The following is a 21,383-nucleotide window of genomic DNA, read 5'->3' as shown; positions in this document are numbered from 1 at the left end:
TATCTATCTATCTATCTATCTATCTATCTATCTATCTATCTATCTATCTATCTATTAAGCTTTTTTTTTTTTTTTACAGTAAAAATTCAATTTAGTTCTCTGTCAATAAATAACTATGCAACTTTACAGGGTCACCCTGAGTTCTGAAATAATCAAAAGAAGGGTTTCATTGTTGAAGTAAATAACTTGCACAGGAAGGATTAGACTTACTGGTCTATTTTTTAATTTTCGCAAATGTTAATGATGATTTTTTTTTTTCTTTTGCCATAGTCGTCTTGCATATTTTGGCTGAACACAGAAAATAAAGCCTCTTAGCACAGAACTTAAATGTCTGTACGAAAGACACAGACATGTTGTTCTTGGTCTGTGTGACAGAGTAGTCATCGTGTTTACTTTAGGAAGCTACATTACAAATAATTACACAATATTTGCTTCGAATTGATTTCACATCGAGGTATTTTCTACCGGATAGCCGCTGTGTTATATTTCCTCTAGCTTCACAATAGAGCAAACCCTGTCCACAGATGTAGGTGGAGCGAAGGAGGCGACAGAAACAGCCCTGTCAAGAAGTTTTTGGAGTCCCTACTGTTGCGTTTCTGGTGTTTTAATTCCTGAAGGAAACAAATCCACAGACAAAAAGAGGTGTACGCAGAGGAGGGGAAGTCACATTTGGACACAGCCATGGACGGTAAGTGGAACTGGATTTATTTACTCGACCTGTTTACCCAGTTTTGGAGGTGGAACTGTAGAAGGAACTGTTGTGCAGACTGGGGAAAGCCCCGCTACCGCTGGGTTCAGCGCTAACAGGAGGAGTCTGCTGTTCCTGGATTAGCTGGACTAGCTTCAAGATTGAATTAGACATCATGTAGAGACTCTCAAACTTATTCTAGTGAAATGTGGTGTCACTTGGTAGTCACTCCTGTAAGTGTGTCTACCTTACTTGGCGTGGGTGAACTCAGGACTGTTGGTGTGCCAAAAGGCCTGTCGTGTCGGTCCACCTCATGGATATCTTTACAGCGACCCAACACACCAAACGTCATTCAAAACTGCGTGGATTTCTCTGTTATTTGAATTTGTTGAATAAAAGCAATGTCAAAACTTATCCTGACAGCTTTACCGGTATTGTGAATGGTGTGTCTGATTATCGGCTCCAATGTAACCAGCCTGGTACACGCACGATGCACTACACCGCCCACCTTTATTCAACTACCGGACGAGTGGTGGAAACAACACCCCGAGATTTCAAAGGAGTTGGCGTGAGATGCAAACTGTGTGGTGGGGAAAAAGTATGGCGATGTGAAAAACATCTTCTGGCAATGTAAAAAAAAAAAAGAAAGAAAGAAAGAAAGAAAAAAAATAGCCCACGCTTTTAAAACACGAAAAAAGAAGTGTATTTTAATTAATTAATTAATGTCAAGAAAAAGTTTGTCACTTCAGGGCCAACTTAACTTTCACATCACCTGTAACTTTTCCTGCTCAAACTGTGATTTTACAATAAGTTTTGGTGCATTAGTGTTTTTACTCTTGTTTTCTTTACAACACCCTCAAACTGTGACTGTATGAATCAGTGTAGAAGTAATCAATATCACAAACAGTCAACAACATATGTCACTAAACGAGGGGTGACATCTTTGTATATTGAAAGTGTTCAGCTGTGTTTTGATATTAATGTGTTAAAGCAGTGAAATACTTTCACTTTCACAACATCAGCATTATAAGAATAGTCTGATGCATCTGGTGTTTTTCTTTGCTTTCTCATAATAATCAAATACTAATGGAACCTTTTGACCTATTATCTGTATGAGAGTGTAAGATTAAAGCCATATTCTGTTTTATATTAGTTTGGATTCAGTCTTGGACGCAGATGTATTCCAACCTGGGAAGCGTCCTATGTTTTCTTCATAAAACAAGTTCTCCTAGCTGTTGGGTGGAGCTTCAAGCATCTGATATTTTGTCACACCTGACTTTTTTTAAATCTCTGCAATTCATTAGTCGAGAGTCTGAAACCAGAGCGCTCTGCTGCCGCCTCCTACTCTTTGAGGGGGGAAATCTAATACTGATATTACATCCTGCCTGTTATTGTTTGCTCTCCTCTTCACTCTGTCTTCTTTCTGAGGGCCAGTTTATGATGAGGGTTTATATTTAGCTGGGAGCCCTGCTGTCTCAGTGACCTTTGACCCCTTTGGACACTGCTCTGTCTTGTAGTTTTCCATCCCGACAACACCACAAATGACAAACTCTTACTAAACCACAAGTATGTGCTGTAAGCAGGGCTTGGTTTCTGTCATCTGTGTGTCACTTACTGTAACTATAAACCACTAATTACTCTGAGACTTTAACTTACAAGCTCTCTTTCTGTTCTCTGTCCACCACAGGTGTGTATGGATGGGGTCTGCCCCAACTCAACCCAGGTAAGAAGCTTTTTCTGGAAAATTATTCATGAATGGGCAGAATTTCACTTTCTGGTTTTTGTGTCTTCACTTCCAAACAAAACTGCATTTAATTTGTTTTATTTTCCCAGTCCAAACAGGAAACGCCTTCATTGAGATCATTGAGCAGCCCAAGGCGAGAGGGATGAGGTTCAGGTACAAGTGTGAGGGGCGTTCAGCAGGCAGCATCCCCGGGGAGAAGAGCAATGACACCACAAAGACCCATCCAGCCATCAAGGTGAGAGGATGCTGGACCATTTCTGCACCAAATGCCCCCAAAGTTGTCTGCAGTACCATTATTAGCTGATAGCTAATGGTTCTTATGTTGCTTCACATATTCCACCATGTAGTGAAAAAGAAACTAAAAAACAGAAAAGTCTCTGCTGAGAAGAACAGGTCACACAAAATCTGAAATTCTTAACCATAAACTTCTTTAAAAATTCAAACACAGCCTTCAAATGTTTTAATATTTGGGGAATCTTTCTCCATTTTTTAAGTGATTCTATGAAAAACTGTCCCCTTAGTTAAAGCACAGAAATCTTGGCTGGTTGCTGTGTTTTTTTCGCCACTTTCTGGCCCGGAGTCTCATGCACACTGTTGCAAAGATGTGACTTTTAACCAAGCATGTGTTTGTTTCGGAACAAATTTCTTTGTTCAAGACTACTTTTTATCAGATACAATGCGACAAGGTAAGGTATTTATTAGAACAGTTACGTAGGGGTGTTGTTTAAAACATGGCAACAAGCAAACTGTCAGTTTTTGCAGTAGTTAAGTGGCCGTCCATACCTAGCGCTGAATCCTGGTTATGTCCTTCCAGTCATCTACCAAGCAGAGCTTACATAACCTCACTCTTCATTTTATTGATAGACTCTCAAGTTTGAACAGACCACTGCAGAATAACTGCTGCCTGTGGGTTGGGATGAACATTAGCACAAACAGCTTAGCCCCTCTGTTAGCCTTTAGCTCAGGCTGTATCACTCTCCCGATTATCTTTCTTCTGCTCTTCTGTCCTTTTTCTGTCTGACAGTTTGGCTCCAGTGTCCACCATCACTACAAAATTAACCACAGAAATCATTTTCAGCAGAGAAAAACACAGATCTCTATTCTTTCTTCTAAACTTCGCCAGACGGCGTGGTGTTGTCATAGAGACTTGGACATGCCGTAAATCAATCTGGTCTTGCTCAACCCAATCGGGAAGCTCCAAAGAAGCTACAAAGTAGCATTTTAAAATAACCTAGCTTGGCACTGATAATCTCATTTTAAAGTGTGGATTATGATGCAAGCATATATCTAGAAGGGAGACTTTTTCAAGCTCACTTTTAAACTCCTCACAGCCACTGTAGATAACAAAGTTAGTTGAAGGCACATAGCTATGAGTTACAGCACTGTTAGAGTAACAAAGTTCGTCAGAATTAAAGTCATAGATGCAAAGTTTAGACTTGGAGGAATTAGGAAAGTTTCCACAGAAGGAAGTGGTTTAGCACTGTCAGGAAAGAGATGAGAACGTTTGAGGTTAAATTCAGAAAATTTAACTGTGACTCCCACGCTGGGTGCACATTGCTTACGGGCAGAGTTATGAATTTTGTCGAAGGGGGTCCAGGCATTATGAAAACAATAAACACAGCTCTGCACTTCTACCAAAAGCATGGCCAATTTAATATAAGAACATCAATTAAACACATATTACCCGTCATGATGAGTCATTCATTACTCCAGTTTGGCCTCTTCTCAAGATGGGCCGCCCACATTTAAAAACCGTCAAAATGCTGCAGTCTCACATTCAGTCACTCCCTTTGTAGAGATGGCTTGTTGACTTTTTAGTTTGACGCCAGACTAAAGTTGCAATTTAGTGTTGTTTCGTGGCAGCAGTCAAAATAAATCTAAAAACACATGAGTTTGTTAGCTCAGGAGGTGTCAGATATTGTGTTTTAGTATTTGGCTGTTTAACAAAAGTTGGGTTGATGTGTAAATATTGTTAAAAGCAAGGTTATAATAGTTAACTAAAACGAAACTAAAAACGAAAACTGAAATTTAAAATACATTGCAGTTCACTCAAACTAATAAAAACTAGAAAAAAAGAAAACAAAAACGATAAGTAAACTAAAACTGTATCTTGTGTTCACAAAGCTAACTCAAACTGACCAAAATTACAGACACAATGCCCTTAGTTATAGTTTCTGGAGCAATGAATCAGAGCATCTGTAATAGTTTAATTTCATGTGAATCTGACTTTAATTGTATTTGAGTCTGCCTTTATTGTTACAAGGTCCAAGTTTCTAATTAGTAAAGCTCATTTTATATTGTTTTATTTAATTTATGTTTAGATTATTTTATGTGATTAATGTTAACATTATTTTTGTATAGTTTTCATGTATAGTTCATGTGTTTAAGGCAGCAGCCAACAGCTCAGTATCAGTATTGACTGAGCAGTGAGCACTATGTTGGACTTAAAAAAAAACAGTATTGCAAAATATTTACTCTGACCTTTTTCAATCCTGCACCTGGTTAATGAGGTATGAAAAAACTGAAACTTAACTAAAACTAAGCCTTGTTGCAAAAATCAAAACTAATTAAAACTAAACTGTAATGGAAAAAAAATGTCAAAACTAACTAATACTAAACTATAACGACAAATCCAAAACTATTACAACCTTGGTTAAAAGCAGAATTTAATGGTGCAGAGAAACAATAAATATTAAAAATGCGATTGTTTGGTTGTTTTTTTTGTAATGTATGTTGGTTTTAAACCAGCATAAATAGACAAATTAATAAGATACAGCTCAGTCAGTTTTCATTTCTGTGTGTGTTCAGTAGTCAGTACTGATGCCAAGTCATGAGTTGGGTGTGTCTGTTGGACTAATCCCAAAATGATTAGCACTCTGAAAATTTTAAACTACTGCCAAGCCGCCGACAAATCTACCATTAGATTTAGTAGAAGCTTGTGTCCAAAGCTACAAGCTTAAATAAGATTCATTCTCCTTCAACATTTGGCTAAAAACCATTTGCTAAGTGTTTTTCTTTTTCCTCTGGAGAATAAGCTGCAACAGTTTCTGAGATTCCTTCAAAGACTTGAAAAAGACGTGTCTCCCTTATTTAATTCTGTAAATTTTCATTTTGTTTTCTTTATAAACTGGAAAACTGTGATGTCATACTTTGAAAGAGCAGGTTAAAGAGTTGGTTACAATAATCTCTCCAACAGGTGCACAACTACAGCGGCCCCCTGCGCGTCCGAATCTCCTTAGTAACAAAGAACGCCCCCCACAAGCCCCACCCTCATGAACTGGTGGGTAAAGACTGCAAACATGGCTACTACGAAGCTGACCTGCAGGAGAGAAGAATACACAGGTAGAGCTGAGAGTTCATTTGTGCTCCTGTGCAGTTTGCTTTTGTTTTGTGTCTGTGTCTGTGTCTGTGTTGAGATGACCTCTTAGCATCTTCACCTTTTGAAAATCTGTCCACACACAGGCGAGCAGAATGAGGAGGATACACATCTCACCAGTTTAATGGGGAGTTATTTTAAGAAAAACTGGACAGGAACATGTCTAGTTTGTCCAAGATTATCCAGCTAACATCTTGGAGCGGGCTTGCATAGTGCAGCTTGTTAGGAAAAGAATGGACCCTCATGTACCGCACTGTGATGGTTGAGTCCAAGACAGCCCCATATTTTAATAAAAGCATCACTTTCAAAGTAATGTTGACGGGTTAAATGTCCAGTATTATTATAATTATGTTAGAGGTTGAGTTGTTTTATCACTTAAAAGTTTGTGAAAGTGATTTTTGCAACAAGGCCCACCTGTTGCACCAAAATGTCTGTGACTCCTTTCCACGTGTGCAAACAACGTCTGCACAAAGTGGCTGCTTTTTTGGCTCTTTCCCTGAGTTTATCGGATCCAAAAGCGGCACATTCCCTTTGTGAATCAGGCTCTCAATTGCCTTGCTGAAATCTAACACCCAAACATAGAAGCTGACCCAGACAAGGAAGAGAATGTGATGTGTTTACTGTCGCCTTGGTAAAACTGGACGCCAGTTTCGTACTGGGTTTACTGATCAGTTAAACATTAACAGCAGAAACTTTCAAAGATAAGTTTGCTTCTACTGACTGGCTTTCTGTTGGTTTTATGTGATGTATGATGGTGTTTTATTCAAGTCAAATGCTTAAACTACATCTGAAAGGTGCTGGTTAAGCAGAGAAGTTCTCAGAGGGACAACCTAAAAACTATCTGAAAATAAACTGTCTTGGGCAAAAGATGGATTTCAGTTTCAAATTTAGGTCTTGGAAAGTTTAATAACTGGATTAGAAATGTCCAGCCCAGTGGCACTTCATTGTATGATCACAGCCCTTTGTAGAAAACTCATCACACTGCTGTGTATTGTGTAATTCAACTCAATCAATACAGGAGGAACTGCATGTTTATAAATCTTTGTCATGACTGTGATGAAATCCAAACAAACGGGCTGTTCTTCCCACCGCTGCCAGCACTGTGATTCAGAGAGAGTCAGTGTACATGACTCATTGTTTTGATGGTCATCTACATTTTATTGGCAAATTTACATCATAATATTAGCTGTACAGGCTGAGAGAAAATGCATGGCTAGCTGAGAAGGCTTAAAAACCAGAGAGATAAAGGATTTCTACTTCTCATTGACTTCCTGTGCTTCATGCTGAGTATGCAAAAAAAAGTAGAAACACTTTATTTTAAGCTATGCTACTCTTGAAATGCATAATAGTTGCATGGTGGCTCTTTGTAAGTTATTGTAAAGCATTAAATGTTTTTTCTATATAACCTTTTTAAACACATCTTAAATAATGGCCTTACAGTTGAAGGATTATGTCTTGGAATAGAACTTTGTAATTTATGATAATTAATAAAGAAGCTACAGGGATACACCTTCATCAACTGAGTTTCTTTTTGCTACTTTTGAAGGAGTAAGAAAAAGCATTTTTGGAATTATGAATAAATAATATTACAAGGCACAAGGTAGTGTTCAGTAAGAGCCTTATAATGTGTTAATGCTAACATATTGTAAATTTTAAGGTTTCATACTGTCCATATTTCACCCTGTAGTAGCTTGAAAAATCCTTATTTTTCTCGCACTTATTTCAGCTTCTACCTGATATTTTAGCTGTCATCTCTTTAAAGTGATACTCCGGGATGGAACAAGTTGGGTCCTATCACAAGGTTTAGGGCAGAAATTACCCCTACAGCAGTGTTTTTGAAGCCTAGAGCACCCCCTCCCTGCTCCCCTGCCGGTTTCCTCTGCACTCAGACGGGGCCATATTTTAGTTGACCAAAAACACAAATAAACGGACTCCCACCGAAAAAATCTGATATCGGTCTGCATTCACACTTTATTTAGAGAATTTTCAGTGCGTTACTTTCACACAAAAACACCGCTAAATAAGGCTCTAGTTCTCATCGTGTCTCTTCATCCTGGCAGACTACCTGCGTTTTTTTATATCTGGCACGTCGCGCGCGGACTGATACACTAAGCGGCGAGCGCCTTGTAGCCAGCTGTAGCTCTGCAGCGGAGGTAGCGCCGTTTTACGCCACGATGAGAACTAGAGCCTTATTTGGCTGTGTTTTTGTGTGAAAGTAACGTGCTAAAAATTCTCTAAATAAAGCGTGAATGCAGACCGATATCAGACTTTTTCAGTGGGAGTCCGTTTATTTGTGTTTTTGGTCAAGTAAAATATTGCCCCGTCTGAGTGCAGAGGAAACTGGCAGAGGAGCAGGGAGGGGGTCTTTGGTGCGTGCGCCCTGGGCTTCTGCTGCACAAAAACACTGCTGTAGGGGTAATTTCTGCCCTAAACCTTGTGATAGGACCCAAGTTGTTCCATCCTTGAGTATCACTTTAAAGTGCCCTGCTCCACAAACCCACTTCCCTGTGATTGTCCAGCCCTTCTGGAGGCCTGTTGGGAGCCAGAACTATGGGCAGACCTTAAAACTCAAAAAATTCTGTCTGATCACTGGAGATTATTAAAACCATCAGGAAAGCTGAAATGACTCAAGCTGTAGAACTAGTTTATTATGTAACTTGTCCAAAATACTCCATTATGTTAGTACTTGCACATACAAGTGAAGGATTTCTCCTTTACGATGAGCTTTCCCTGGCTAACCTCTGAACTTGCGGATGTGGTCGTTGGCCCACAGTGATTAAACTGCATTATTTTTAGATTTGGCTTTTGTGGGGACAAACTGTTTGAATTGTTGGTGCAGGATTTAACCCAGAGTTATTGGTGTGAACTCTCACACTCTGTGTAAACTGTAAATTGAGTGTTAAATCATTCTGTTGTGTTGTTCCATGATTCAATTACTCTGTTTCCTTTACACATAAGAATTCATACCACAGCTCTGGTGAATGATAAACTGCATGCATGCTCTGGTGGTTTCTGTCAGGTTTCGGTCTAATGACTGTGTGTGCTTTCAGTTTTCAGAACCTGGGCATACAGTGTGTAAAGAAGAAGGATGTAAATGAGGCCATCGTTTGTCGGCTGCAGACCAACAATAACCCCTTCAACAGTAAGTGGTCATGCTTAAAGATGAGTTTACAGCACAAAGCGTCGTCTGTATTTTGCCCTTTCTCTGTTAAATCCATCAGTGTAGTGTAATGAGTCAGGCTGTGTGGAATGAGTCCCTAGATGTCCCTCTTAAATGTAAGACACCATTATTTGGATTTTTTATGAGCTATGACAGTATGAAAGATGACTTATTGAAGTAGAACTGAGCAAAAATGAATAATTTCATTCATCTGAAAAACAATTTCGAAAAATTACTTAAGATACCAAAAAGAGGAAGTGAAGCAATAACTGCAGTGAATGCACTGCAGATGCTTTACCTTTAAGAAATCCATTATTATTATTATTATTATTATTATTATTATTATTATTATTATTATCATTATTATTATTATTAAACTTGGATAAAACTGCAGAGCTGGTAAGCTAGGTTGACACATTAAGTTAGCAATTGATAGCTAAAAAGTAAAACTTAACAGTCACTACAAAGTTCAAATGAAGCATCAGTGACAGAAAAAAAGCTAGTTGGATGTTAAAAGTTTTGTCTACGTGATTTTTTAAAATTTTGTATTGATTTTTTTTGTTTTGGGGAAAAAAAGAAGTTTAAAGAAATGGCAAGTACAGAAAACAATGAGAAACTTATTTTGGAAACTTCTGACATTATGTCTGTATCTTCTAGTTATTGAACTTGATGGGAGTAGGTATTTTTATCTCATTAGCACAGCTTAACTTTGTTTTGTAGGTCAGGAGATCGCATCAAAAGATGAAGCAAATTAAAAAGGGCACCAGAAATACAAACTTAAAAGCAGGAAATTGTTAAGAATTCAGCATTGTCTTTCTCTCACTCGTTAGTGAGTTAATAACACAGCATTAAGCTTAATCATTGATCAGCACTCAATCGTATTTTAAACAAACAAAAGAACATTTTTACAATGACAGGAAAGAAGTTAAAGTTGTCACTTCCCCTTTGTGTGATGTTCAAACTCTGATAGCCCACATATGACCGGATGCCAGACTGATTATGTGTTTCTTGATTGTGCACCCCGCCCTTCCCCTGCTGTGTTCTGCTGCAGTTCCTGAAGCCAAGGTGTGGGAAGAGGAGTTTGACCTGAATTCAGTTCGGCTTTGCTTCCAGGCCTCCATCACCCTGTCCACAGGGGACCTCATTCCTCTGGAGCCGGTGGTGTCTCAGCCCATTTACGACAACAGTGAGTGCACAACACTAACACTGCACAACCAACAAGTTCATGCACAGGCTTTGAAAAATGCACATTTTTAATGCTGGAATGGATTTTGATTAAAAGAGTCTATAATTTTTAACACCCATCTGCTTTGATGACTGATTTGGAAAAGTTAAAATCTTCTGGTTTAAGCCTTTTAAGTAAATACTAGGGATGCACGATATTATTGGCACAATATCGGTATCGGCTGATAAAAGCTTAAAAACACGTTTATCGGTATCAGCAGATATGAAAATTCCTGCCGATAGGCTCAGCCGATAAGGTGCTATTCAGTTAGGATTATTATCATTTTTCATCCGAAAAATAAGCTCCTTAAATAAAATGTAGCACTTCATTTATTTGCACTGCAGAGCTCTGTGTCTGTCACCAGGTTGTTACAGTAGCTCTAAAATAATCAAATGTAACTTGGTTATGTTTAAAAATGCATTGTACATTTAAAGTTCATGTGATCTAAAGAAATTATTTTTCTGTATTTTAATACTGAATGTCTTGAGTTTGAAAAATAATACATTTCTTATTTATGGTAAAATCCAACGTTTTTTTGTCTTGTTTTATGTGTCTTTCTTAAACAAATAAGACCGTCACAATTAGAGTAACATATAAATTCCAGTACAGGATAGACTTATCTTTCTTTACAGTGAAAAAAACAAACAAACTTGTGATTATCGGTATCGGCCAAAAGGGGTTTCAATATATTGGATATCGGCAAAAATCCAATATCGTGCATCCCTAGTAAATACACTTTTTACATGTTTCCCATTTAAGTGCCAGTGTTTCTTGAATGGTACTTTGAGTTATTGAGGAAACATTCAGATCACAGATTTGATTATGGGATGACTTTCAATGTGAGTTGTGGCCTTTTTAAGTGTTTTTATTCCATCGTCAGTGCAGTTAAATACACAGAAATCACATGATCCTAGTGCTGTCCCAGTGGTTACGCTGTGAGGATAAGTTAATGACCAGAATAAGATTGTGATAAAGAGCAGTATCAGTGTGAACACTCCAGTCGGTACATCTTTGACAACCTTTGATTCCCTCAGACACTCTTTGTTCCTCTTTGTGTTTTAACTCTTCTTGTAAACCTGAAGATATTGACAAGAATTAGGCAGGATAGTGACTCAGTGGTTTATTGATGCTTCGCAAAGAGAGGGTCCTGTAACGACAATACTCTACTTAATGCTTTACTAACTCACTTAAAAATCCATCCTGATATTCTTACTCTCACTCTCTGCCTGGAGGTCATTCGGTGAGCATGTTCAGACACATGCTGAGTACACCTATGAGCAGGACTGTGCGACAAGAAAGTCTGGGCCTTCAGATTGTTCAATGATCAGGAAAGAAGCTTTAATACTTACTTGTCTGTAAGTAACAGCTGCAGTCATGGATACACTAATTCCCAATCTATGTTCATAATTAAGAGCTCACATTTTTAGACTTATCAATCCAGAACTTTGAATGCTGAATGCTAAATTTACATTTCTTGAGTACATTTTCAGTTTCCATTGATTTCTTGGTTTTAAAGCTTCCGTGAGGAACTCTCTTATTTGGTCAATTTGTGCTCCCCCTCTGGACAGAAGGGGGGAGGGGAGGGGTGTCTTCTAGTAGCTTCAGTAGCTTTAATAATAATAATGAGCTTTGCTTAGCGCTTTGTTTCCTGCTGAGTTCAAGGTTAGCATGAAAGTTATGGACAGTTAATGAATAGACAAAAGTATCCTCTTTTTTCTCAGGTTTTTGCTTTTGGGTGTTATCCTTGATTCTGGTGTTAAACCTATTTATTCACAGTTGCTTTTTCTCCACAAAGGAGCCCCAAACACTGCAGAGCTGAAGATCTGCAGGGTCAACCGCAACTCTGGAAGCTGCAAAGGAGGAGATGAGATCTTTCTGCTGTGCGACAAAGTGCAAAAAGGTACTATAAGATATGACTGTACGATACTTAGCAAAACACTGCACATCAACAAAACCTTAATTTCAGTAGCTTTCAGATAACTTTCATATTCAACAATCTTTGAAACAGATCAGAGTGTGCGGAAAGTTTAAATGCACGTAGAGAGGAAGAGGTGTGAGCCGTTCACACTTCTTCACACTTCTTCTGGCAGCACACAACCCTTTTCTAAACCTATAAACAGAGCCCTGTTTTTCATAATGAAGTGTACTACGCTCTGAGAAGTTTGTAGTGCTGTATTTAGTTTCTGTTCTCTCACAGTGGAGATGATAAAATAGAAACCTGTGATGTGATGAGAACACTTGAGAAAAGGAAACGTGAGTGATGCAGTTGACCGATCTGATTGGGCTTCTCAGAAATACAAAAGCAGAGGCTTAAAGAGAAATAAAAGCAGAGATGTTAATTTAAACTTCAGTTCTTCCAACAACTTGGTGATTTTTTAACCTCTGACAGCTAAAAAGGGACAGTTTTTAAAAGTAATCAACCCTGTGAAGGGATATTTTTGTCACTGTCATTTTTGTTTATGCGAGGTTTCATTGTGTGTCACATTGACTAAGTAAATTAATAAGTCTAAATACTGAAACATCAGGAGAGAATCTTATTTTTTTAACCAATACTTTGCTCTTAAAGAAACTTGTGAGACATCTGCTCCTTTTTTATTTCTTGAATGCATTTTTAAACAATATTTTTAAAAAAGCACATGTACTTTACTTGGTATATTGTATCTTTGATCTCGTTATACTGAATGCATGTTGCATCATTGTAGAACAGCTGATGAAATAATGAAACCTGAACACTCAAGAGTACTGAGCTCAGTTGTTTCTGACAGTGAGCAGATTCATTAAAATACATTTTTGTATTTTAGAGCTTGAAGTGTGATTAAAGTTGTTTGGAGATTGCTCTCACTATAAGCATGCCCACTAAAAAGTTCTCATTTATGCCACGGAGAAGCCCTGATATTTTTAGCCTCTGTCAACTTGTCCAAAAACAATTTAAAAATTCACAGACACTTTTTTTTTGTAAAACCAACAATTAGAGAAGCTAAGTTATCATTTTTCAAAGCTATCAAACTCCACAAAAACAGAACTTTTACCACCCAGCACAGAAAGTTTGAGGTGTCCTCAGTCTATGAGTTTCATTTATCGTATGACTTCATTTTTACAAATGTTAGCTTAGATCCTATTTAATATTCGTGTGACGCCCAGTAATACTTAACATCTTTGCTGTTTTCAGTAAAGTCCTTTTAAAGGGAGTAAGAGCGTCTTACCCCATAACAGAAGGTCCTTACTTCTCTCTCTTATGTTGATCGACATTTTCCATTGGGATGTCCCAAGACAGATTTTTTTACCTCAAATCCGATCCAATACCTGATACCTTTCTCTGATAAATCCTGCACTCTGTTTGGTGATTCTGTTATAGATGATTAACCATATTTGTTGTATTAAAGTGATTTGATTTGCAGCCGCCGTAAAGCGTGAAGGTGCTGAAAACGTGAAAACTGGATTGGTCCCAATAACGTAACAAAATCTGATGCTACCCAATCCTCCAAAAATAGCCATAATGTGTCCTGTTACCAATCTGTGTATCGGCTCGGGACATCCCTAATTTTCCATCCCAAGCTTAGCCTACCAGAGACAAAATAAGCCCTTGAGCTCAAGCCCCTTGTCAGCTTTAAAATCCCCTAACGTCTTATTTTCTGTCTCCTTGCAGAGGACATTGAGGTGCGTTTCTTCCAGGACTCTTGGGAGGGGAAAGGCACTTTCTCCCAGGCTGACGTCCACAGGCAGGTGGCCATTGTCTTCCGCACACCACCGTATCGTGACACAAACCTCTCTGAGCCTGTTAGAGTAAAGATGCAGCTTCGCCGACCCTCTGATCGTGAGGTCAGCGAGCCAATGGATTTCCAGTACCTGCCTGCTGACCCAGGTGAGCAGCAATGATTCATTCTAACATTAAAGCCTTTTCTTCTTTCTAAACACACTAGAGCTGATTTTGAATGTTATTTTACAATGTCCTCTCTGCAGATGAGTACAAGCTGAGTTACAAGAGGAAGTGTACAGGTGACATGTTTCAGAACCTGAAGCTGGGGCCCATGCTGTCGAGTGGTATGATAAAGCCATTTCCCTCAATCAGTAACATAACACCGTTCTGTCTTTGAATGAACACAAGATAATCATGCCTGAATTTGTATTTCAGTGACTATTCCACAAGATCGACGACACATAAGCCCAGCAAGGAGAACAGTCACAGCCAAGCCTCCAGCAATGAGCACACAACCAGGTGAGTGTGGCAGAAATTTTTAGTACCACTCAGTCAACAGTCTTTCCGTTCCAAAACTGCACAGCTCCAGACCCATTCTCCAGTAAAATACTGAACATCCACGCCTACATGAAATGTGTTTGCTTCATTTTCACTTATGTTTCATTTCTTTGTGTTTCCAGCTGCTGTAGTGCCCCCTGGTGCCAGTGCAGCCAAACCCCAGCCCTCCTACTCCTACAGTCAGCCAGGCCAGCACTTTACTGTGCCGCTCAAAGTGGAGTCCACCCCCTCCATCTCTGCTGCCACCACAAACCAGACGTGGAGGATCATGGAGAGCCTGAGCCTGGGCACGCAGCCCAAAGCCACCCCGGTGCCCAACTTCACAATGAGCCAGCCACAAGCCTCCTCCTCCTCTGCTGCCACCACATCCACCGCTAACCAGGACTTCTCAACCGTCAACCTGTCAGACCTTCAGAAGTTCTTCCCCAACATTTCCTCAACCATTTCCCAGGAGCAGGCTGCTCCCCAGGGAAGCTCCGCCCCCTCACAGAGCAGCAGCTCCTTCAACCTGCAGGGATCTCAGTTCCCGGTGGATTCCCCCCTTTTAGACGATGACATCCCAACTTTCCCAAGTTTTGATGATGTCCAGGCCAGAGGCACACTGGACAGCCTGAACATGGATGAATTTGAGGACCTTCTGAACCCCCCTCTCATGGGTGATAGTGGCAACTGTGTTGTTTTAGGCTCAGTCCAGCAAGCTGTCCCTACCTGCACTGCTCCCCTGAACGGTGCAGCTGCACCCCAGAACTCCTCTGACCCTGCCTGCAACCCAGGGAGCACCTGGATGAACTACCCCACCAGCATCGTCAGCTTGCTCCAGAATGAGGATATGGCTGACCTAGCACCCACTAACAGCCTCCACAGACCCCCTGTGCTGGATGAGTATGACGAGCTGATGTCTGCTGATGAGGATCGTCTGATTTCTATTTTTAACAGCGGGAGCCAAGCCAAGTTCGCCTCCGGGCACCCAACTTAAAGTTAGCTTGGCATGATTTAAAGTATACTGACTAAAACTCTTTTAGAGTTAATAAAGGAAAGGAATCGAGGTGGATATGTGGTGCTGGAAAAGACACAAAAACTTTTCACTGTGGATACTGAAACATGGGCAGACACGAGCTGTGGTAACCACCCACAGGACAGAGCATAATTGGATTGGATTGTCCTTGCTAAGCTCACATTTAGCATCAATCATTAACTTTTTTAACAGCCATGTCAACCTGATGTTATTCCTGTACAAAGACTTGTTATACAGACAGTCACATTGCAGACCTCTGGCAGGAAAGTGGTTCAACGAACTGAAAACACTCTGGTCAAAAACCACAGACTGTTGGGAACTCCGAGAGGAGCGCTAAGTGGTGAAAAAGCACCACAGTCAACAGAACATTTTCACCTGGTGGCCATATCTCCCTAAACATCTTGCTTTGTTACTACTGTTCTGCTGTGTTGCAGCACTTCTGATTGTGGTAACATGGAGAAAACAACTGTTTCTCGTCGAAAAATCAAAATCTGTTGAGACAATGGATGGTGAAAATCCAGTTGAGCCACATTTCAGGGCACAGTAACATACTTAATGATGGAAAATGGCTAAAGATAGCATTGAACCACTAATCTATTATACAGCAGCTTTCCATCACAGTAGTCTGTTATTTTGATAGCACAATTACTCTGATGACAAACTTTGAACTGACTTGTCTTATCAGAGCAGAAAGAGGTCTAGTTCATTTGATGCTGGTTTGTTTAGATTGGGAAAACATGAAAAGGCATGAACACAGTGAGAGATTAAAGACACAAAACCTGTAGGCTGCAACAGAGAAATTGTAAAATGATGCATGGAGTAAACATGCAAGAGAAAAAGATGCATTATATTCTGAGGTGGCAGCACCGATCACCATGTTTTACTCAACATCAGTGGAAATGTTCACTTTATGTCAGTATCACCTAAGTCAGTTGGCTGCAGGGGTAAACAGTATATGGATGTAGCTCATATTTCAAGTATAACAGACTTTTTTCAATGAAACAAATATAAATGTTTTGAAATCAATAAAAAATTCAAAACCTGTACTTTGTGTAAATTGATTAATTCCAACATGATTGTATTGACTTACACAAATTTGAGGTTAAAGAGGGGTTAAGTGCTACTTTTTGCATGCTTTTACTTTGTGTTATTGTGACTTTCTCCTGCCCCTCTGATGTCCCTGTAGTAGCATCACATGATTTGCAGCTAAAAAAACCACCTAGTTTTATCTCACTGGTGTTTTAAAAAAAACCTTAATCAGCCTCTGTCTGACCCTCTCTGTTCTGATTGGCCAGCCCTCTGAAGGCCTGTCAGGGGTTGAACTATGGGAAAAACTTGGTGTTTGAGGCCTGCCCTCTGACATGTTGTGAAACAGTGACTTTGAATCCATGTTTAAAATATGAGAAAGCAGAATACCCCCTCTTTAACAGTTGAATTTTTAAAACATCAGTCTATATTTCCTTTACCTTTATCCCTTTGGACTCCAAAAGTTTCCCTCTTCATAGCAGCTAACAGAGAAGCCCCTAAATAGCTCATTTAAAGGCTGTTTCAGCCAACACTAACAGAATCATTCTCTCATTGCCTTGCATGTGATAAGAAAGTGACATGGTAAGAAGCTGTTAGAGATGTGGTGACGCTGCATATCGCTTGATATACTTTAACCCACTGTAACCCTGCCTGTCGGGGATAAACGGCTGCTAGTATCTCTTACAACAGATGTTTTTTTCATCTGACTCAAATCAACACCATCACAGCTTGACTGCACTCTTCATCCTGGGATCAAAACAACCACAGCAAGAACATGTATGTATGTGTGTAGTGTTTTAAGTTACATTTATTTAAAAAAAAAAACTCATTTCAAGATTTTTTGTGACATTAAAAAACATTTTTTATTCAAGGCATAAAAGAAGGATCAAGAATTATGGTGAAAAAAAGTGAGATTTTAGGCTACATCGTCCAGCCCTGGTGTGATGTTTGATCCACCAAAACTTGAATCTGAGTCAAGCCTACACTACTTAAATTAAATAGTGATGCCACTTAAGGTGTCATGGGGGTTACTGATGCTAAACAAGAATTTGAGTGTGCATACAGATGAAAACATGTCCCAGCTGTTGCTAAAATCAAAATAAAGAAAAAAAAGTTGAGCCATTGTTTTCAATCAATGAGTCTCTGTCCTTCTCTCCTTGTTCTGAATCCAAAAGCAGCCAGTGCTTGAGTCAGAATCAGAGTTTGATTCATCAGAGCTTGGGTGCTGGGTGAGTCATGAGTCCTGAAAATCAGGATTCCTGGACTTAATTACTTCAACACTGATCAATGGCGAGGTTGGCGAGGAGTGAACACCTTTCCTTCAGTAATGTGTCATACGGTCACACAGTAGTTTTTGCAAGGAGGTATTAGAGCCAGGGCGAGCTGCTGTAGTTATCTATTTGGAGTAGCGGCTATCAAGTATCTTGTTTAAGCTTAAAATAAAAATTCTGTGTTCCTCAGAATTTATTGTAACTGAATAAAATGACAGAGGTAGCTTTTTCAGTTCCAAACTTCTTTTTAAAGTCTAAATACTCCTCATAAAGACAGTCCAGGGTGTGGCTGAAGTGTTAAGCTAACCACAGTGATGCATGCAGACTTTCTGAAGGGAAGAGGTGAAAAGAAAAAAAAAAAGCACATCTCCATAACATCTCTGCCTACCAAGAGAGCAGTTTATCATGTTTAGCCAAGTGGACACTTAAGTGCGGTTTGCCAACCAAGAGGGCACACGTTTTGGCTCACATGCAGCATAGCATGTTTTTTGGCACCCAAACAGCACTTCAGCTCGGGTTCTTGCTCCCAAGAGGGTACTATAGTGTGTATTTTGGCTGACTATGCTGTAATCCCCATCCTTCTAGCCAATTCAAAAAATAATATTATACACATATTATAAAATGATATTCTAGCACCACAGACAAATGTTCAAAAGGCAGAGTTGTAGCACTGAAACAGTCTTACATGCACCGCTGCTGCTGACCGTATTGTGTGAAATGTCAGCAGGATTAGCCTTGCTTAATGAGAGTGCCATAGTAGATTTGACTTTTATTGCCATAAAACAATCCTTGGCACCTCTTGTCAGCTTCGGCTGCTCCCTGTATCTTATAGCACCTTCAAACATCCCTTCACGGATTCACGGATTGTGAGTGACTGGTCACGTTCCCGTGTTATAAACTGAGCAGTTCAGTTCATCAAAATATGAATGAATGTGTGCATTTTTGTTTTTTTTTGGCTCCAAAGAGGGCACTTCAGCTTGTGTTTTTCCAATAACTGGGCCCCCACCCCTAAGCACACCATTTGCTGACCAAGATAACCAATAAAGTGGAATTTTTCTCAAGGACCATGCTTCGTAAAACAATATCTGTAAACTTTTTTTTAAATCTTTGTCTGAATATATCTGTCAGAGCTATTTTTTTCTGCCAGTCATCCATGTGTTCGTTCTGTCATTTCAACACCCATGTTAGCTTTGGTCAGTGTTACTGTGGTTATCACAAGTGCAGGTTTGGTCTCTGTGGTCATTTTGATTTAATTCAGAGCTGAATCTATGCAAATTATATTCTTTTAAGCTCTTTGGTGCCATGGCTGTGTTTGTGTGATGTTGTGAAGTATGAAGAATCAAACAAATAACAAGCAACAAGTATGGAGCTGTGTCATGTGTGTCAGGCAGTACCACGTCTCTATTTTACGAGTTGTTGCCGGACTCTGTAGAAAAAGATGCTTCATCACATTAAAATGCTGTCTATGACATGTTATAAACAGATAGTAGGACATATATACTTTGCCATCAGGTATAATCATTCAGTCCCATACGCTTTTTTTGTAGTAAAACCACAAAACAAAGGGATGGTGTTGAAACGAAGAGTTTATTTGGCAACTCTGTTCTTGTGGTTCAGCAATAATCCACCAAAATAAAAGCCAAACAAATCAGACAAATGTAAACTGTATAAAAGAAATTCTTCATTGGATGCTTATATTTCACTCTCCATGCTGACGAAACAAAGATTTCCTCATCCTGTCCATCTAGTAAGTGTTAGTGCATTAAAGTTCAAACCTTAGGAATGCAAATACTCCTTTTTCTTACAGCAGTTTAAATACAAAAACAATTGACATCATGTCAGTTTGAAAAAGTTGCTGAGAAAGAAGACTTAGTGCTTTTTTGCAAAAAAGGAAGAACTTAAGGTAAAAATGTAGAAAGTTTGCGATTGAAATCATTTCACTTGTACTGCAGAACCTCCTGCTGCTCCTGGCAAAGTGCCTCTTAATTTACCCATCCTACAAAACTCCCCCCACTGTCTCACGGGCTTATGTTACTTCAAGATTGGTGACTTTGCTGATGATGTGGGAGCGCCTGGGCACACACTCCAGGTCGAACTTACTCTCATATATGGTTGGGCAAAGCTTCCAGCGATTGTTTCGGTAGATTCCCAAGTACGTGTAGACGTCTGGCTTGTAGGAGAGGGGACATTTCACTCCGGTGGCACGGATGATAGAGTCTAGCCTTATTACTTCATTCTCTTCAGTAAAGTTCTGATTATAGGCACAAATCACCTGTCTGCCCCCTGACTTAGGATCATGAGGGCTGACTTTCACAGAGGAGATCTTGCCATCCAAGGCTGCTCTGGCCACACACTCCCAGGCATGGTCCAACTTGAAGCCAGAATCCAAGTGCATGAGCCACTTGCCTGAGAGCACGCCATGGTTCAAGGCCAGCTCCTTCACTGTCTGGAAGCTTACAGGCCGGCCACTGGCCAAAAGTTTCTCCCAGCTCTCCTGGAGGCCAGTTACATCCCCACTACCAGGGCAGTGGTTTGTGCCCAGCACAGAAATCCACCCCACAGGGCTAACACCACGTTCCTCATCACCAAACCTGCAGACCTGTGAGGGCCTATTGCTCTCCAGCCAGCTGTCGAACTCGGACCTGGGCGTTCTTCTGGAGTCAAACACAATCCAGGGGTCCATGTCTGCAGCCATGGCTTCAGCTGCATAAGTATCTGAAGCATAGGGGGTCTCCATCTCTCCATCTGCAGTGGCCTCTTCCTCCTCCATGATGCTGGCAGTGTGAGGCTTACAAGACGACTTGGTGTCTATTGACAGGAGAAAAGTGTTTCTAGTTAAGATAATGAGGCAGAAATATCTTATGTAATATCTGTGCTAGTGTGTCGAACTCCTAAACCCAGACAGGCGTGGACAGCTGGGCTGCCTGCGGATGTTTACAGTGCGTCTAACTAGCATGCTACAGTAGCAACACTTATCAAAGAGTCACTTCATTTATCGGAAAACTGATCTAAAAGATAATTTGTCATTTACTCGCCTTTGTTTCGTTCACATTTACAGTAAAACAAGCGAATTTAGGCATGACGAATGTTTTTCAGTACACGTTTTAGTTTCTGGTATTGTTATTGTAGTTAGCCTGCTAGCTAGCCGTCTACCAATGCCCCATGTCTGTCATATTTATCATTTAGTTAATATATGCTTTAACGCGAAGGCGACCATGTTTACCTCTAAACCTGGTTATCTTCTAAACCACCAAAAATTTGAAGCTCGACATACCTACGGAGATCTTAAGTTTATCTTCCGCTCGATGGTGCGCACCTACGTTAGCCTACTTGGTTTCATTGCGTACGCAGCGACTCTCAAGTAACTCTATTAAACATTGGACGAATGTGCAACATTAATATCAACATACACGCACTGAGGTTGTATTTTTAATACATTGTTGTATGGAATTGCATCAAATTTCAGGCTAGAAATAAATGGAACTTACACTTAATGTCTGTTAAAAAATCAACCACCCAAACCGTGACGGCTTTATGACCTGACGGAGCTGATCTGTAACGGTAAGGGTAAATCCAAGCGATGCCTTCATGAACTATTTGAAGGCTCGGTTATTCCAAATCCG

At 39.9% G+C, this 21,383-nt stretch overlaps 2 protein-coding genes across 3 annotated transcripts; one reads left to right on the top strand and one right to left on the bottom strand.

Moving 5' to 3' along the window:
* Positions 1-495: 495 nt before the first annotated feature.
* Positions 496-17,490, top strand: rela (v-rel avian reticuloendotheliosis viral oncogene homolog A). The gene is made up of 11 exons (XM_074699087.1): positions 496-688; positions 2,376-2,411; positions 2,522-2,667; positions 5,629-5,774; positions 8,859-8,950; positions 10,020-10,154; positions 11,989-12,093; positions 13,840-14,055; positions 14,154-14,234; positions 14,326-14,409; positions 14,571-17,490. Exons 1-11 carry the CDS (start codon positions 682-684, stop codon positions 15,422-15,424), a joined length of 1,902 nt encoding a protein of 633 aa, XP_074555188.1. The 5' UTR covers positions 496-681; the 3' UTR covers positions 15,425-17,490.
* A 1,844-nt stretch (positions 17,491-19,334) lies between these two features.
* Positions 19,335-21,379, bottom strand: cunh11orf68 (chromosome unknown C11orf68 homolog). 2 transcript variants are annotated; one of them, XM_074699090.1, is made up of 2 exons: positions 21,249-21,379; positions 19,335-20,568 (listed from the first exon to the last, which is right to left on the bottom strand). In XM_074699090.1, exon 2 carries the CDS (start codon positions 20,528-20,530, stop codon positions 19,787-19,789), a length of 744 nt encoding a protein of 247 aa, XP_074555191.1. In that variant the 5' UTR covers positions 20,531-20,568; positions 21,249-21,379; the 3' UTR covers positions 19,335-19,786. The 2 variants fall into 2 exon arrangements, with proteins under 2 accessions (XP_074555191.1, XP_074555192.1); XM_074699091.1 differs by lacking the exon at positions 21,249-21,379 and adding an exon at positions 21,035-21,238.
* Positions 21,380-21,383: the final 4 nt, after the last annotated feature.

The sequence above is a fragment of the Halichoeres trimaculatus genome, unplaced genomic scaffold (genome assembly GCF_033239565.1).
Source record: "Halichoeres trimaculatus isolate MK-OKI-2021-1 unplaced genomic scaffold, fHalTri1.1 fHalTri1_scaffold_22, whole genome shotgun sequence".
Classification (NCBI taxonomy): domain Eukaryota; kingdom Metazoa; phylum Chordata; class Actinopteri; order Labriformes; family Labridae; genus Halichoeres; species Halichoeres trimaculatus.
Note: the sequence above shows the minus strand (reverse complement) of the source record. Positions and strands in the feature narration are given on the sequence as shown.

What these genes read in the sequence shown, in the direction of transcription:
- rela (XM_074699087.1), top strand. An exon ending in CAACAATAACCCCTTCAACA is followed by an intron (nt 8,951 to 10,019) that starts GTAAGTGGTCAT and finishes GTTCTGCTGCAG; the next exon opens with TTCCTGAAGCCAAGGTGTGG. An exon ending in GTGCGACAAAGTGCAAAAAG is followed by an intron (nt 12,094 to 13,839) that starts GTACTATAAGAT and finishes GTCTCCTTGCAG; the next exon opens with AGGACATTGAGGTGCGTTTC.
- cunh11orf68 (XM_074699090.1), bottom strand. Translation starts at nt 20,530, where the DNA reads ATGGAGGAGGAAGAGGCCACTGCAGATGGAGAGATGGAGACCCCCTAT.